The sequence below is a fragment of the Aethalodelphis obliquidens genome, unplaced genomic scaffold, assembly GCF_003676395.1.
Source record: "Aethalodelphis obliquidens isolate GAN/ISIS:26980383/991018 unplaced genomic scaffold, ASM367639v1 scaffold5, whole genome shotgun sequence".
Classification (NCBI taxonomy): Eukaryota; Metazoa; Chordata; class Mammalia; order Artiodactyla; family Delphinidae; genus Aethalodelphis; species Aethalodelphis obliquidens.
Window position 1 is genome coordinate 4,605,772 of NW_020837949.1, and position 16,910 is coordinate 4,622,681.

Here is a 16,910-nt window from a genome sequence, read left to right on the forward strand (position 1 = left end):
AGGAGATTTCCCAACAAACAACCCACCTATATCACCCCTGGTGAAGTTCAAAATCAGTAAGTCAAATCTACACAGGCAGGCACTCAATAAGGCAGCAGTAACTTTCACAAAGCAAGAAGAAATAAACAAGAAACACACTAGTGATAGGAGCACTTAACACACCTTTCTCAGTTAAAGAGTAAGTGGACAAAAAAACTGGAAGACCTAAATAACATCATTAATAAGATAGCTCATACAGATATACACTGAACTCCTATCATACCAATAGGGAATATTCCTCTTTCCAAGTACATACAGAACATTCACAAAATTGACCATATCTTAGACACAGTGAAGTCTAAAGAACAGAATATAAACAGCACTCTGACCATAATGTAATAAAACTAGAATTAAAAACAAAAAGGCCCTTTTACCTGAAATTTTTAAAACATACTAGTATAGAAATATTGAGTTAAGAGGGAAATTCAAAGGAAAAATACAGAAATGCCTTGAAAACGATAATGAGAAACTATACCCAAATCCCTGTACATAAGGAATACATGTAGTTAAAGACATAACAGCCAAAATTAAATACTTTTTCAATATAAAGGGAAAATTAAAATGAATTTAATATCCAACTCAAAAACAAAAAAAAACAGGAAGGCAGAAGAAAGAAATAAAAGTAGAAATAAATTAAAAAACAGAAAAATAGGGCTTCCCTGGTGGCGCAGTGGTTGAGAGTCCGCCTGCCGATGCAGGCGACATGGGTTCGTGCCCTGGTCCGGGAAGATCCAACATGCCACGGAGCAGCTGGGCCCGTGAGCCATGGCCGCTAAGCCTGCACATCCGGAGCCTGTGCTCCGCAGCGGGAGAGGCCACGGCAGTGAGAGGCCCGCGTACCGCAAAAAAAAAAAAAAAAAAAAAACAGAAAAATAACAACTAATAAATAAACCCCAAAGCTTATCTTTAAAAAAAAAAAGATCCACAACATAGGCACATCATTAGGTAAGCCATGAAGAAAAAAGGATGGGGCTTCCCTGGTGGCACGGTGGTTGAGAGTCCGCCGCCGATGCAGGGGACACGGGTTCGTGCCCCGGTCCGGGAAGATCCCACATGCCGTGGAGTGGCTGGGCCCGTGAGCCATGGCCGCTGAGCCTGCGCGTCTGGAGCCTGTTGCTCCGCAACGGGAGAGGCCACAACAGTAAGAGGCCCGCGTACCGCAAAAAAAAAAAAAGAAAAAAGGATGAAAACAAAATAAATTTGAGCAACAAAGGGAAAAATAGCCATAAAAACAAAGATTTTTTAAAATCATGAGACTAGTACATAAATAAATTTGAAAAATCTAGATGAAATAGAATTTTTCTTTAGACAAATACAACATACCAAAATTGATTCCACTCGAGGGAGGAAGTCTAACCAGCCTTAGAAGAAATGTAAAGGGCAGCAGGACTCTCCTCTCAAGAAAGCACTAAGCTCAGACAGTTTCACTGGGGAATTCTACCAGGACTTTAAAACTCGGATAATCCCAAAATTACTTAAACTATTCCAGAGCACAGAAAAAGAAAGAAAACTTCTTAATTTGTTTTATGAAGAGAGTGTAACACTGATCTCGAAATCTGACAAAGAATGCACCAGAAAACTAAACTATAATTCATACTAATACTGACATGAAAATCTAAATAAAATATTAACAGAATCTACCTACACATCAAAAAATAATGCAGCATGATCAAGTAGGGATTATTACAGAATGCAAGAGTGGTTCAATATTAGGAAATCCACCATATTAACTAGCTAAGGAAGAAAACCACATGTTCCATTTATTATAAAGAAATCATACAACATGCAACACTCATTCATGTTATAACATTCCAAAATATAGCAGTTGACAGATACTTTCTTAACATATTTGTATAACTTTCTTAACATATATTTGTATACGTGTGTAAGTATGTACATACACACAGCAGCCCAAAAGCCAGCATCTTACTTATTTTAGAAACACCAGAAACTATTCCACTAAAGTAAGCAACAAAAGGATAATGCCCACTAACTCCACTCCTATTTAACATTATTTGGAGGCAATGGCCACTGCAGCATGTCAAAATAAAGAAAAGAAAAGGCAATCAGAGCTCCTAAAAACAGCAAGGAAGAGGGAAAGCAATCTCTATTTGCCAATGACAAAATTCTGTATCTGGAAAACCCTAAAGATCAAGGGAAAAATTCATACAAACAATAAGAGCATTTTGTAAAGTAGCAGATTATAAAATTAACACAAATACAGTTTATGCTGAACACCTGCCTTCCTTCTGGGACTCTGGAATTCTGGTCTGTGCTAGGCAGGAGGTGCCAGGACCAGCCCCCAATAAAAACTCTGGGCACTGAGAAAGGATTCCGGATGCTTGCTCCTGGTTTCCTCCAGACTCTGCCCCATGTGCCTTTTTCCTTGGCTGTTCTTGCTTTTACCTTTTCACTATCATCCTGTGCTTGTTCCTAGCAAATCAATGAACCTGCGGGTGGTCTGTGGGACCCTCACCACACCCCAATCCATAAAGAGCTTCTAAAAATAAAGAAGCAAAAGACTTAAAAACCCACAGAAAAACTGGCTAGAGAAACGAAGAGACAGAAAACAGAAACGCAAATGCCTCTTAACCATACGAAAAGATGCTCATCTTCCCACATAATAATATAAGAAATTCAAATTAAAACTACAATAAGATATCATTTCCTACCTTCTAGATTGGTAAAAAAAAAATTTAATTTGGCAATTACTCTGCTGGTGAGTCTGTAAGAAGCCGTAGGCACTCTCACACGTTGCTGGTGAAGACACACACTACTGAGTGGGATTTGACACTGTCTAGCAAAATTACACATGCACATACCCTTTGACCCAGAAATCCCACTTCTAGAAACCTATCTCAGAGATGCTCCAGAAAAAATGCAAAAAGACAAATGCACTGCACTGGCTACGTTGCAGTCTTTTAGTAATAACAAAATGCTCAAAAAATGACGGGGACATGTCTAAAGAACTCCAGAAACAGCCTGAATGGGCTTCTGCTGGCCACATCTGGACAATTTAAGCGTCAAAACAAATAATGGCAACAAGAAATCATAATCCACTGAATACAGTAAGAATGACATAAATAACTCTTTGAACAAGATAATAACCCATACAGACGATAAATAAATAAATGGGAACCACAGAAAAGTGCATCCTTACAGTAAAATGTTAACTAATAAATGTACAAGATACTAAAGTTTAAAAACCACAATATTGCAACCATCACTGTAATAATCCATTAGAAGAAGAATCACCACCAATGGATACTAAAACTAATGGCTGAAAGTTTAAGGAAGAACAGGGCATCTGCATAATCTCATAATATCTCTCCACAAATGACATTAATTACAAAGGGGAAAACAGTAACCGTACAATGAAGAAATCTAGTCGACACCACCGTATCCAAATAATCCAAATGAATGTCATCAACTGTCTTCAGCCTTCTGATGGGATGAGTAAGTTCTGGGGAGCTAATGGGCAACACAGTGATTATAGTTCATAATAATGTTTTATACTTGAAAGTTGCCAAGACAAGTGGATCTTAAATTATTCTCCCCACAAAAAAAAAAAAAAAAGGTAATTATGTGACGGGATGGAGGTGTTAGTATCGTAATGTGATAATCATTTTGCAATATATAAATGTACCAAATCAACACGTTGTAACCTTAAACTTATGCAATGTTGTGTGTCAAGTACAGCTCAATAAAGCTGGAGGGGAAAAGCCTTCTGATGTGATGCACTGAGAAGCTTTGACATCACTTGTGGTACTCCTGACAAAAATACACACCCTGTATCTGTCAGAAAGAAACACCAGACAAGCCTAAATTGAGGGACATGATCCATAACAACTGACTGTCAAAAATGTCGCTGTCCTGAAAGACAGAAAAAGGCTAAGGAACTGGTCCAGTGAAACGAGACTAAAAAGACACGATGACAGGCAAACACAGTGTACGGTGCCGGATGAGGGCAGAGAGCTGCACGTCCAGAGACATAATGGGACCATTCATGGGATCCAGACTTAGTAGACAACTCTACTGCATAAACGTTAAATTTTCTGATTTTGATCACTGGTCTGTGACTATATGAGAGAAGGTCTTTGTTTTCATAAAGGATACACTGAAGTATCTTGGTATAAAACAGCACGATGTCTGCGACTTACAAACAGTTCAGAAAATAATAATGTGTATAGTACATAGAGAACAATAAAGCAAATGTTAATAGTTGGTAAGCTGGGTAGAGAACATGCAGCCGGCTTTCTGGTACTCTTATTGCAGCTTTTCAGTAGATCTGACAGTTTTCAAAGTAAGTTTAAAAATATAAAAATCTTCAAAAATACGAAAAGTTCAGTTAAGAGAAGTAACACTATAGTTTTTGTGGGATATTCTCTGAACACTAAGCAGCCGAGTAATTCACTTAAGTAAATGAAGCCTCATCTCCGGAGCAGGCAGAGCCGTGGTCCATATTATCATGGCTCCCAGCTCACCTGTGCTCACTGAGCTGGTCTCAGGGCTCATTAGAGGAGGCCAGGCTCCCAGGATGAAATTTATTTGCAATTAAAAAATACTATTTAGTACACTGTCTACTCAGTCATTAAGGTCCACTATGTATAATTCAGTGTGAATTTTTCTGTTAGAATTTAGTACTAGGAAAAGTTTTTTCACCTGAGAAACAGGTATTTCTCTTCCTTCCCGATGACAGGAATTAAATAACTGATGATGACCCTCTTATAATTTTGTCAGACAGGAAAACTAAGGCCAAATGTGAGGCCGGTCGGCTGCACCACTGGTCTACAGTTTAGGGTGACGCCCCAGGCCCATTCTTTTCCTTGGTCCTAGTTATTTTTAATCTGCATTTTACCCCTTTTTATTGTATTCTGAGGTAAAAGTCAATCCAAAAACCACTTAGCTCTATGGGAAATATAAGAGCTACTAACAAGCTTAAATAAATTTAGGCTCTTCCACGCTGCTCCATCTGGCCACACACTGGACACTGGAAATTTATCATTAACCACTGTTGTTTCCACAACAGAACATGTCCATGTGAAACCCACTGGGAAGATTCCAGGCCACTGTTTCTAAGTCCTGACACCAAAGCCTACGACGGCCTGAAGACAATAACATAACTGGGCCATAAAACAAAGAGATTCTGAAGTTACATCTCCAAGTGAGATACCACCTCCCTCAAAAGGTCAAAACTGAGCACCACATTTTAGATATTTACAGCAAGAATGATGAGTAAGGTCCCCAGCTTACTATTAGTAGAGGTATGACAAACCCTGTGGGCACATGTTACTGCTTCTGCCAAGAAATGCTTTGCATTTCAATAGTTTTACAAGACCAAAACCACAAAAACAAAAAATCTCACGTGCAAATGTGAGAAGGAAAAATTCTTTTACCTGCTTCCTGCACTCTTGACACAAACAGACCTCAGGTGGGTGTGGCGTGAACACCAGTTCCTGGGAGGAGGGGTTGAATAAGGAAGCCAACAACTGGGTGGGGGGTTAATATCAATACTGGTTTGGGCTTGGGTTTTGGATAGCAAAACAACTTCTAAAATAAAGAGCCCTGGAACTTCTGGTACAATGTGTATTTCAAAAAGGAAAATTAGTACCAGCAAAGAGGCAGTTTTTTTCCAGCCTGTAACCACCACCGGTGGCTTCAGCAGCAAAAGGAAAGAACGATCCGTAGGAGACGGACTGAAGCAAATTAAAGAGACACCCCTACAAGGTTGTCAAGGAAACTAAACCACGTGCATTTCTCTACAGAAAAGAATCAAGGCTAAGGTGAACATACCATGGAATATTTTGTGGAAAACATGATTAAAACCCCATCTTGAAAGATCTTTAAGAGGCTAAATTTACTTCCAGGCTACTTTATTAGGTACTTCACCTACACTGCAAGCAGGCAAGCTTGAATTTCTAGACCACCAGCTAGACGGATTCGGTGAGCACCTTCCTAAAACCAGCGAAGCGGGGGCCACTGAAAGAAAGTACAGGAAATTTCCTAAGGTCTCTTTTGCATATCCCAACAACACCAAAAGAAACAATCACACCCCAAAAGTAATGCGAAATAAAAACTATACCACAAACAGGCTTTCCCAAATTTAGACTTTGTTTTTCAAAATGGAGTCTTTTTGGGTTTTTTTTTTTTAAGTGAAAAGGCAACTCTACGCAAACTAAAGCAAGAGCTTAGCCCGAGAGAACCATTCACTCCTGGAAGAGAGCAGAGTAGGCGGCAAAAAAAGGTGTCAACTTGGTAGATGAATATAAAAACCTCCACAAGTAAGTGAGAATCATGAGCAAGGAGAAATGGCATGCGTTTGCGAACCCAAAACGAGGGCCCCTTTTAAGAACGTGAAAAGGTAGGGCCACCGTCAGGCAGGCAGAAGGCAAGTGACGACAGCGGGGTCTGCAGCCGCCTGCCTGAAACCTGGCATCCCGGGAGGCCCCGGCCGAGCGCGGAGAGAGGAGGCGGGAGGCGAGGCGAGCCGGCCCGACTCCTCCCCTCGGTCCTCTTCGCTTCAAGGGGAGCGAGCTCCGCGCGTGGCCCTCGCGGGCGTGGAGGAGAGGAGCGGGGCGCGGAGACGGGCCGGCCCCCCGAACCTGCCCAGCCGTAGGCCGAGACCCGGGCCCCGGGCGGAGCGCCTCCAGGTGAGAGAGGGGGCGGGCCGCGGGCAGGTGCTCGGCTCCGGGGCTAGAGCGGGGCCGCGCTGGAGCGGGGTGGGCGCCCGCAGCTCTTACCCGGTGCCGCAGTCCACCACGCAGGGAGGCAGGGAGCCCGCCATGCTCGGCACGCGCGCCGCTCCGTCCCCGCTGGCTGCCCGGGAGGTCCCGCCGCTGTCCGCTTGCCGCGCTAACCCCGCGCCGCCCGCTCCCGGGAGCCTCCGCAGCGCCTCTGCCGGGAGCCCGGATGCTCCCCTCAGCCCACGTGACGCCTCTCCTGACTGACCAATCACGGCGCGGGCACGCCCCGTTTCCCCGTCCCCGCCCCCTGTCCGCCATCTTTAGTGATGGCGGCGGAGCCTCGTTGCCCATATGCCCAACCTTGCTGCTGGAGAGCCTGCGGGCTATTTTTAACTGACTTACGGTGAACGTGACCCCGTTTCCGAAGGCTGACTCCTTCTCATCCTTTAAGTCTCCGCCTAAATGTCACCTTCTTAGATTAGTTGTCTGTGATCACCCACTAGGTGCCCTCCCTGCACCTTACTCTCTTATCTCAACAATCTATTGCTTTCATTCACAACATTTGGAGTTTATATTTTTATTTGTAGTCTGTCCTCCCATTGGAATATAAACTCCGCTAGGATAGGGCTCCTGAATATCTTACCATTGATCACCGGATGCTTAGCACAGTATTTGGTGCATTCATGGGAGGCACCCAAATGTTTTTTGAATGAATAAAGAAAAAAATTGCCGTTAGAATTCTTATACCTACCAGAACACTGCATGCCTTCCTCTATAAAAGAAAAACTGCATGCCTTCCTCTATAAAACAAACGCATGGTCAGCCTTTAGGAATGAATGACCTTAGATTGGGTTAACACTACCCCAAGATCATTATGGAAAATGTTTTCAAGTATCAAAGATGGGATGATGTCCAAAAGTTCTTACTGGAACCCTGGGATCAAAGTAGGCAACTACTTACCGACTATGTTATAAAGGTAATGAAAGTCCCACTTCCTTCCTCCTCCCTCCCTATAATAAATGCCTGACATTATTTTTTAGGAGCTTTCTGGAGACATAGTTCCATGTAGTTTAACTGGTATTAAAAGCACATGGTTTTTTTTCCTGTTTTTTTGGAGGGTCTTGCCAGACGGCTTGTGGGATCTTAGTTCCCCCGACCAGGGATGGAACCCATGTCCCGTGCAGTGGAAGTGTGGAGTCCTACCACTGGACCAGCAGCTTTTAAGTCCCTTAAAAGCACTTTTAAACTGCTTTTTCCCTAGGAAAAGTAGATTAGTTGGTCATGCTAGGTAACCCATGATCATTCCTTTTTTTTTTTTTAACCTATTCAGTTCAAATAAGAGCCAGATCTAGAAATTTTTAAAGGGAACTAGAAAGAAAAGTAGAAGGTGGGAGGAAAAGGAAAGGTCAGGAGTGTGGAGGAATCCCAGTATAGGACCCAGAGGCTGGGGGCAAAGGCTCACTCCTTTGTATTTTGCCAAAGCCCTGCCCAGCCCCACTTTTCCATGGCCGTCATCAGAATGTTGTAAACTCTAGACTGCAGACTGCCAGCACTGCCACGTCTTTCATTCGCTTAATACATATTTATCAAGTGCCTACTATGAGACAGGCCTTGTATTAGATTGGGTATGAAACAGTAAGTGGGACATTTACAGTGTCTGCCCCCAAGACTTTAGAGTCTAGTGAGAGATAGCAACAGTAAACAGGCAGTTGCAATACAGTGTAATCCAAGTTGGTGCAAGTCCAGGGTGACCAGAAAGCCATTAACAGGGCACCTAAACCTGTCTTGGGAGTCAATGAAATCTTCTCAAAGCAACGGTGTCTAAGCTGAAAGCCAGAAGGTGGGTGGAGAATAGCTTGATGGTGGAGAGGGTGGGGTGGGAGAATGTTTCTGGGGTGGGAAACACATACAAAGGCCTGGAGGACCTCAAGACTCATATATGGGCCCGTCCCCTTCACCGGGGAAGAAGCCTTAATGGAATTTGGAACTGGCTCGTAATAAAGGATGTGCCTTTTGGGGGAGTGTCCCTTTTGCATAGGACTTATTGGAAATGGTGACCATGGCCAGTAGCTGGTAGTAAACAAAAGACTTCCTGACTTCACTTATTTCCTCTAGACACCACTAACCCTTGATGTATGAGTTAAGGTGTTTTCCCTTAAGATGGCACAGGAAATAGCAAATTTTATTATTTCATATAATAGAAAATCCAGAAATCCTAGGATAATTCAACCATTCCATGACATCACTGTGGGCCTGTACATTCTGTTCTACCAAACTCTGCAGATTGGCCTTGGTGCTCAGACAGATCCCCTTGCTGTTGTGGAAATGGGTACAGCCGCTCCATCCACCATAACTGTAATGGGCAAAGACAGAGGGAGAAATGCCCCATCTTGGTTCTTTTCTAAGAAGGAGAGGGAGGAAGGTGTCCCTAGAAGTCCCTAGCTGCTTTTTCTCATTTCATTATCCAGCTCCATGAGTTTCCCAGGGCTACTGTAACAAAGTACCACAAACTGGGCAGCCTAAAACAACAGACATTTATTATCTCACAGTAGGGTAGAAGGTCAAAATCAAGATGTCAGCAGGGGGCTTCCCTGGTGCTGCAGTGGTTAAGAATGTGCCTGCCAATGCAGGGGACACGGGTTCGAGCCCTGGTCCAGGAAGAGTCCACATGCCGCAGAACAACCAAGCCCATGCACCACAACTACTGAGCCTGCACTCCAGAGCCCACGAGCCACAACTACTAAGCTTGAACGCCACAACTACTGAAGCCCGTGTGCCTAGAGCCCATGCTCCGCAACAGGAGAAGCCTCCGCAGTGAGAAGCCCGCACACAGCAACGGAGAGTAGCTCCCGCGCGCCGCAACTAGAGAAAGCCCGCGCACAGCAACGAAGACCCAACGCAGCCACAAAAAAAAAGATGTCAGCAGGACCAGCCCTCTCGAAAGACTCTAGGAGGAAAGTCAGAAAACCCTGGTGTTCCTTGGTTTATAGTTGCATCTCTCCTGTCTCTGCCTCTTCATGACGTGGTGTTCTCCCTGTGTGTTTCTGCATCATCAGATGGTGTTCTCTTCTTATAAAGACCAGTCAGGGCTTCCCTGGTGGCGCAGTGGTTGGGAGTCCGCCTGCCGATGCAGGGGACGCGGGTTCGTGCCCCGGTCCGGGAGGATCCCACGTGCCGCGGAGCGGCTGGGCCCGTGAGCCATGGCCGCTGGGCCTGCGCGTCTGGAGCCTGTGCTCCGCAACGGGAGGGGCCACAGCAGTGAGAGGCCCGCGTACCGCAAAAAAAAAAAAAAAACAAACAAAAACAAACAAAAAAAAAGACCAGTCATATTGGATTAAGGCCCACCCTAATGACCTCATCTTACCACGATTCCATCTGCAAAGGCCTTGTTTCCAAATACGATCACATTGGGCTTCCCTGGTGGCGCAGTGGTTGAGAGTCCGCCTGCCGACGCAGGGGACACGGGTTTGTGCCCCGGTCCGGGAGGATCCCACGTGCTGCGGAGTGGCTGGGCCTGTGAGCTGTGGCCGCTGAACCTACGCGTCCGGAGCCTGTGATCCGCAACGGGAGAGGCCACAACAGTGAGAGGCCTGCGTACTGCAAAAAATATATATATATATCACATTTACAGGTACCAGGGTGAGGATTCCAACATATCTTTTTGGGAGACAGTTCAACTCATAACACCAGCCTATGCCAAAAACAGTCATTGGTAAGGGGAACTGATAGACTGTGATTGGTTTAGACTATTAAAGACCATACTCTTGGGCTGGAGCGGGGCCTCAAGTCCTCAGAAGCATATGGTACCAATGCCTGATGGGAATGGGATTTAATGAGCAATAAGGGGAATGACAACAGTCTCTGCCTCACTCGCTATTTTCCTAGTTAAACCGTATATTCTAACTGATTCTATGCCTTTTCACTCCTTTAGCCTCTGCTTGGAATTCTCATTTAAATAACTCATCCTTAGGGACTTCCTGGCAGTCCAGCGCATTCCAGACTCTGTGCTTCCACTGCAGGGGACACAGGTTCGACCCCTGGTCGGGGAGCTAAGATCCCCCATGCCAGGCGGTGTGGCCAAAAAAATATATAAATAAAATAAATAAATAAATAAATAATTCATCCTTGCTGACCCAGGTGGAGATCTGCCCCCTCTCTGAAGCTTTCCCTCAACTTCCAGAAAGAGTAATCGCTCTCTCCTCTGGGCTCCCAGAGAGCCTCCTACATCTTTCCACATTTTCACTTATCTGATGGCATCATTATGGTTATGCTTCCATAGCCCTTGGTACACCAGGAGCTCTCTGAGAGTAGAACTATGTCTCGTATAATTTTATGTCTCTAGTTCATCGGACACTTCCGGCATTTTCTAGCCACCCAGTGAATGGTTATTGAATAAGTGAAAGTCATCCAGCAATTTTTAAGCCTCTCAGTTATACATGACACTTGCTTTTATTTGCTGTCATCATCAAAAGCAAATAAAAGCAAAGGTTATGTAATAATTTCTGTGTTCGTGTTTTTACTGTTTTTTCTATACATTACAGCCCATTCTTCTGTGTTATTCTTCTTATATAATAAATCCCTATAGATCAGAGACTGATGGCACCCCTTTTGACAAAGGCCAAAACACCAACAGAGAAATAAACCTCCCATTCTGTAAGAAGCACTTCAAGTACAGTCTCTATTAATTATATTGCTAAGGTTTGCTCCCTCCAACATACTTAGCAAAATTCTACCGTCTCCTTGTGATGAGAGGAATGTTTTATCAGTAGCTGGCTTTCCGTGGCAGGAACGAGCATCTCTTTATGGTGCTTCTACCCAACAATAGCCTTCTACTCCCCTCCCCCAACCCCCAAAAAGGCAGAAACGGGGGAACTGGAATGCTTCCTGTACAGAATTCAGCATCACTTCCGTGGCAGATGATGTGACCGTTTCCTACTCTCCTGAGGGCTGCATAACCCAGCATCACTCTCAAATGAACTTTTAATAAACATCTTTTGATGGTGGTTACAATGCATTTTTATGCATATGAAGACAACTTAAGAACAAAATAATCAAGACTTATAGAGATTGTCAATCTAATGGAATTTAGTCAGGGCACACTCGGACAATGTGATCTTAATTTCCTGCATTTAACTAGTCGTGCTGGGCCAAGAAGGGAAAAGAACACAAAAACTAAAGGCTGTCTTGAAAAACTGCCCACCTAGCAGCTCTGTGAATCTTAATTTGCAGAGCTGTGGGTAGGAGCGATCTGTGTGTTCTCTGTTGCCATGAGCATACAAATAGAGAAAGGAGTACCCAAAAAGTAGGGCCCGTTCCTTTGAAAGCAGCTGGCATTCTCCTTTAAGAGGAAGGGCCTGTCACTGCACTCAAAGGACCTCCCAGAGGTCTTGGCAATAGTGTGAGAAAATGGTCCAAGCTGGAGTTGATTGGCTGGAGTGTGCTGAATTGGTAACAGACATAAAACCACAAGATTGGTAAGGAAATCACCTAAAGCTCTGACCTTATTCAGATCAACTCTGCTGTTTCTGCCTCCACCCGTGGCAATGATTCCGACTGGAAAACTCCATCCCCTACGCCTCTTCCTGCTCCCCTCCTGTGCCGTTCATTCAATCCCTTGTGTCTATGACCCTGCTTTTTCTCCTACTGTCACTCTTGCTAAACTACTCCATAGCTTCCTGCCAGCCAGCCGATCGCCATGTTTTGCCCATCCAAGACATCTTGGGGTGAATTATGCTGCTAGGAGAAGCAACAAGGCAAAACCCAGAAAGTTTGTACATCATGTCAGTCTCCCTTCCCCACAACCTTCAATGACTCCTATTGTTATGGAATTTGATCCAAACCCTCAAGCTGGCATTCAGGGTCCTCCATGATCTGTTCCCAAGTCACCTTTCCAATCTCATCTCACATGATGCCCTTGACACGTCTGGGCACAGCCGACCGCAGACCAAACCATTGCTATTGTCTGGTCTTCGTGCAGGCTCCTCAGTCTAGAACATTCTTCTTTACCTGCCCCATCCTCTACATCCATTCCATTCAAAGCTCATTCGTCCTTCCAATTTCAGTTCAAATCCACTTCATTTATTCATTCAACAAAACAGGATGCGTGCTTCCTCACGGCTCTAGGCAGAATCAATCACCAATTCTATGTCAGAGTCTACAGATGAAGTCTGCAGATGTGCATTTTAATGAGGTCTTCTGCTCTACTAAACAGTCTTATGGTTTTATTTGTAACTACTCCCTGTCCACTTCTCATGGAGAAAACTAAATTATAACAGTATCTTAGTTTACAAAGCATTTTCACTCCAACACACATTTAATCTTCATAACAATCCCATGAGGGAGATATTATAAAAACCTCTCTGAAATAAAGAACTGGAGACTCGTACTTTTCAAATTAGGATATATTAAAAGTTTAATTTTGTTCTGGGCACTTTCTTTAGGCGCCCTTGAGAAAACAGGAAAATGCTAAAGTGTTCAAAGCCAGCCTCTGGTATGCATAGGTTCAATATATGTTAGAGCCAGAAGGAATCTCAGCAGTTGGTCCTTCAGCCTAACCCAGTCCTTTGATAATTTCAAATACACTTTGAAATTTTTGAGCTCTTCACCTTGAATGTTTTCTATTTCCAGTAACAAATGCCCATGAACTCCCATTAGGCAATTACTATATGTTCTAGAGACTGAGTAATATCCAATAAAAATCTAATTCTTTTGCCAATCGGAATGAAACTGCTGAGTAGCGGAATTGGACGCCAAGCAATCTGGACGGAATGTACTGCCAAGAGCTCTAAGTACAAACGTTTCTCGCCATTGTGCAATCTCACAAGCAACAGGTTTTGGAGGAGTTGTCTTCCCAGGGGCCTCTCCTTTCCTTTTTGATGCTCATTCTAGAACATTTTTTAGAAGCATCACAGAACTCATATAATTATAAGGGAATAAAGGAAGCAAGACTGTTCCATTTCAACATGTCTTCACTGGGTATTGACTTGGTCCCTTTGGGCAGGAAAAGATGCGCGGGGAAACTTAAAGAGTTTCTACCCGAACAGTGACAGGTAGGAGGGTGCAAAGTGAGAACCCATACCTGCTGAGTTTGTCTTTTCATCCAGCTGAAACTCTGGTTGCAACAAAGTGTATCTGAAACTGGACACACAACCACAATGTTTCCATGTCTTATCTTACTATTTCTTGTGCTTCTTACTTATCAAGGTACAGTATGAATTCTAAGCAAGAGTAGTTTGCAGAAAAACATTTGGTCACTGTGTTCCCAATAATTATAACTGATAAGAAATAGCTATCAGTAGCTAGTGGGAAGCAGCCGCATAGCACAGGGACATCAGCTCGGTGGTTTGTGACCACCTAGAGGAGTGGGATAGGGAGGGTGGGAGGGAGAGAGACACAAGGGGGAAGAGATATGGGAACATATGTATATGTATAACTGATTCACTTTGTTATAAAGCAGAAACTAACACACCATTGTGAAGCAATTATACTCCAATAAAGATGTAAAAAAAAAAAAGAAAAAGAAAAGAAATAGCTATCAGTTAAGATAAAAATTATACTGTATTCTTAATCCAGATATTTTTAGTTGTATTAGTTTGTACCAACAAAAAATGTATAAAATTAAATTTACTTGTTTATTGGAGTATGGAAAGAGGCTAAATTTTGAAGTCTTTCAGAACTGTGTTCAGATCTCATCTTAGAAACTTAAATATGTTTCTGCATGAGTTAGTTAACATCTCTAAGCTTTAGTTGCCTTATCTGTAAGGAAGGATTTTTCTGAGTTTTCAAATTAGCTTATAAAAATACCAGGCATTGTAACATGTAAAGTGTTCAATATCATTACTGCCCTGATTCTCAGTGACTGCTTTCCTCTGATTAGTAATTCTCTTAACCTTAGATTTTTGTGGCCACAATCACAGCTCTGTTCCAGCTATTTGGATTATAACTAAGGGATTAAAAAAAAAAAAAGGATTGACATAGACCTATCGTCACTCATACTTAAGATTTGAGACATTTTTCCATTAGTGGAGATGAGCTATGTTGAATCATTCATGTCCTCTTACCAGCTCTCCCTTGTGACCAAGGACACTTTATTGTCATGGTGCTAAAGATTTTGTGATTCAGAGATAAATAGTCTGTATTGGTGAAAGGTCCAGGCTTGGAAGCCAAATTCCCTTGGTTTGAATTTCAGCTCTGACTTTATGCATTTATTAGCAAGTACCTTTTAGATGCTGGCAGTGGGCTAAGTGATTGGGGTCTAAAGATGAACGCCTGTGCGGGGACGGGTAGAGGAGGAAATGTATACATGTCAGCCTCTGAACATGCTAGGATAGACGGGGACATTGTAGGGAACGCCAAGAAGAGAAGAATTAATTCTCATCAGGAGACCTAAGACAAGCTCCACAGGGGGAGAGACATCTAAAAATAAAACAATGAAAAGTGGGAAAAGAAGAACAGCATTTGCAAAGGCACAGAGGCTTATTCCAGGAAATGACTAGTCCAGTGTGAGCCAACGCAGGATACGTTCGTTGGTTGGGATGAAGTTAGAAAGAAGAGTCTGAAATCAAATTGCGCAAAACCTTCAGCACTATTGTATGACATTATAGTTTATTCTAGACAATAAATATCCAAAGATTTCGCAGGAGGAAAGTGTGTGTGTGTGTGTATGTCTGGAGGGAATAGAGAGGATGAGATTGAATGCAAGGATGTTAACTAAGGAACCAATGAAGTAGTTGAAATAGAGGGTCATGATGGCAGTAGGAACAGAAAAGATATTTCAGTGGTAGAAATATGGAAATAAAAGGTCTCAGGGACCAGTTGGCTTTGTTTTTTTTAAGTGAGGAAGAGGAAGACAAAATAATTGCTATATTTAGCTTGTATGGTTCTGTGTATGGGGAAGCCATGAACTGAGGTCAAAGAAGGACCAGCAGGTTCCCTTTGAAGCACTTCCTGGACATCAAGGGAAAGATGCTCAGGAAGCAGTTGGAAATGCTGGTCTGGAGCTGAGCAGAGAGGGGAGATGCTCTTCATTCCTCCAGTGCCATAAAAAGGATGTCACTAACTCTCTGTTATGTTTGGAAGAGGCAAGGTGGGGCTTTGGGTTATTCATCTTTGTCTTTGCCTATGGCACAGGGACATAGAGATGTCAAAACTCTTCCCACTGCACCACAAGACTACTCTCTCCAGTTATCTGCCCAGCTCTTTCAGCTATCATAAGTTTGACGTGCATCCCAGTTTCAATTATTTGGTCCCATTGTCTCCATAAATTTATTTATACTTAGATCATGTGTCCTAAATTTTAGCTTGGACAATACAGGAACCTTACTCTTCAGCTATCTGTCACCCACACACTCTGTCACTGGTTTGCATATCCTTCTTGTGTTCTGCTAACACAGCAAAAATCTCTTAGTCACTGAACAAGCACATACCCCATCAGAGGTCCCAGTTTTTACTAGAGTCCGTCTACCTTACAACTATTTATTTTTTTTAATCCAGGAGCTCTTAGAAAAACTGGTTTAAGGAATGGAAGAAGGAAAGAGGTGATAAAGAAAACAAGGTCAGCTTAAGAGAGATGATCCCAGGTCAAACTTCCAGGTTAAGCTGGTCTGCCTCAAAGTACCTTCCGTCATACAGGTATTATGTAAGAAAACAGATAGTGGACCCATTACCCCTGTCTGAGGGAACTTCATTCTCAAAACGACATTGTAAGAAGGGCATCATTAATATCCCAGTGCTACAGATTCTGGGATTGCTCTCTGTGTCGCTGCCTGAAACTCTAGATTCCATTTCTTCAAAAATGTAAACACCTCTTGGGCGGTTAAGAGGTTTAGGGCTTTCACAGATCATCATAAATTAGCGGTTGCTTTCCTGAGCCAGCTACTGAGGAAATAGGATATTTGATGCAGGACACAGAGGGCAGGCGTGGCGGGGAGAAGAGGATTGTTTGTTTTTTTTAAGGTTTGGACAACTGCCAGAGGCACTGAATATTTAATTACTACTGCAGGAAGAGAATAATATCGAGGCAGAAAACCTCACAGAACCATAGAAGAAGGGCTTAAGGCAGCTTGAGGGCTCTAGGACCTGGCCCCCCAAGGAGAACAACCCTGGGATAGAGTAGATTGTGCTGTGCTCCTTCCTCACCCTGCAGAGCCCCGGCTTCTGGGATGCAAATCTAAGTCCATACATTGCCAG

General features: G+C 43.3%; 1 protein-coding gene across 4 annotated transcripts in view; it reads right to left on the bottom strand.

Moving 5' to 3' along the window:
* Nucleotides 1–6,953, bottom strand: part of LOC113617895 (actin related protein 3B) — a 105,393-nt gene extending 98,440 nt beyond the window's left edge. For 2 of the 4 annotated variants that reach the window (XM_027101418.1, XM_027101434.1), the window contains exon 1: nt 6,780–6,953. Coding sequence is in view for 2 of the 4 variants with exons in the window: in XM_027101411.1 (XP_026957212.1) it covers nt 6,780–6,823 (44 nt within the window). In the remaining 2 variants the exon portion in view is untranslated. The remainder of the gene's footprint in view (nt 1–6,779) is intronic. The other 2 variants (XM_027101411.1, XM_027101421.1) reach the window with 1 other exon arrangement.
* Between the last annotated feature and the right edge of the window lie 9,957 nt (nt 6,954–16,910).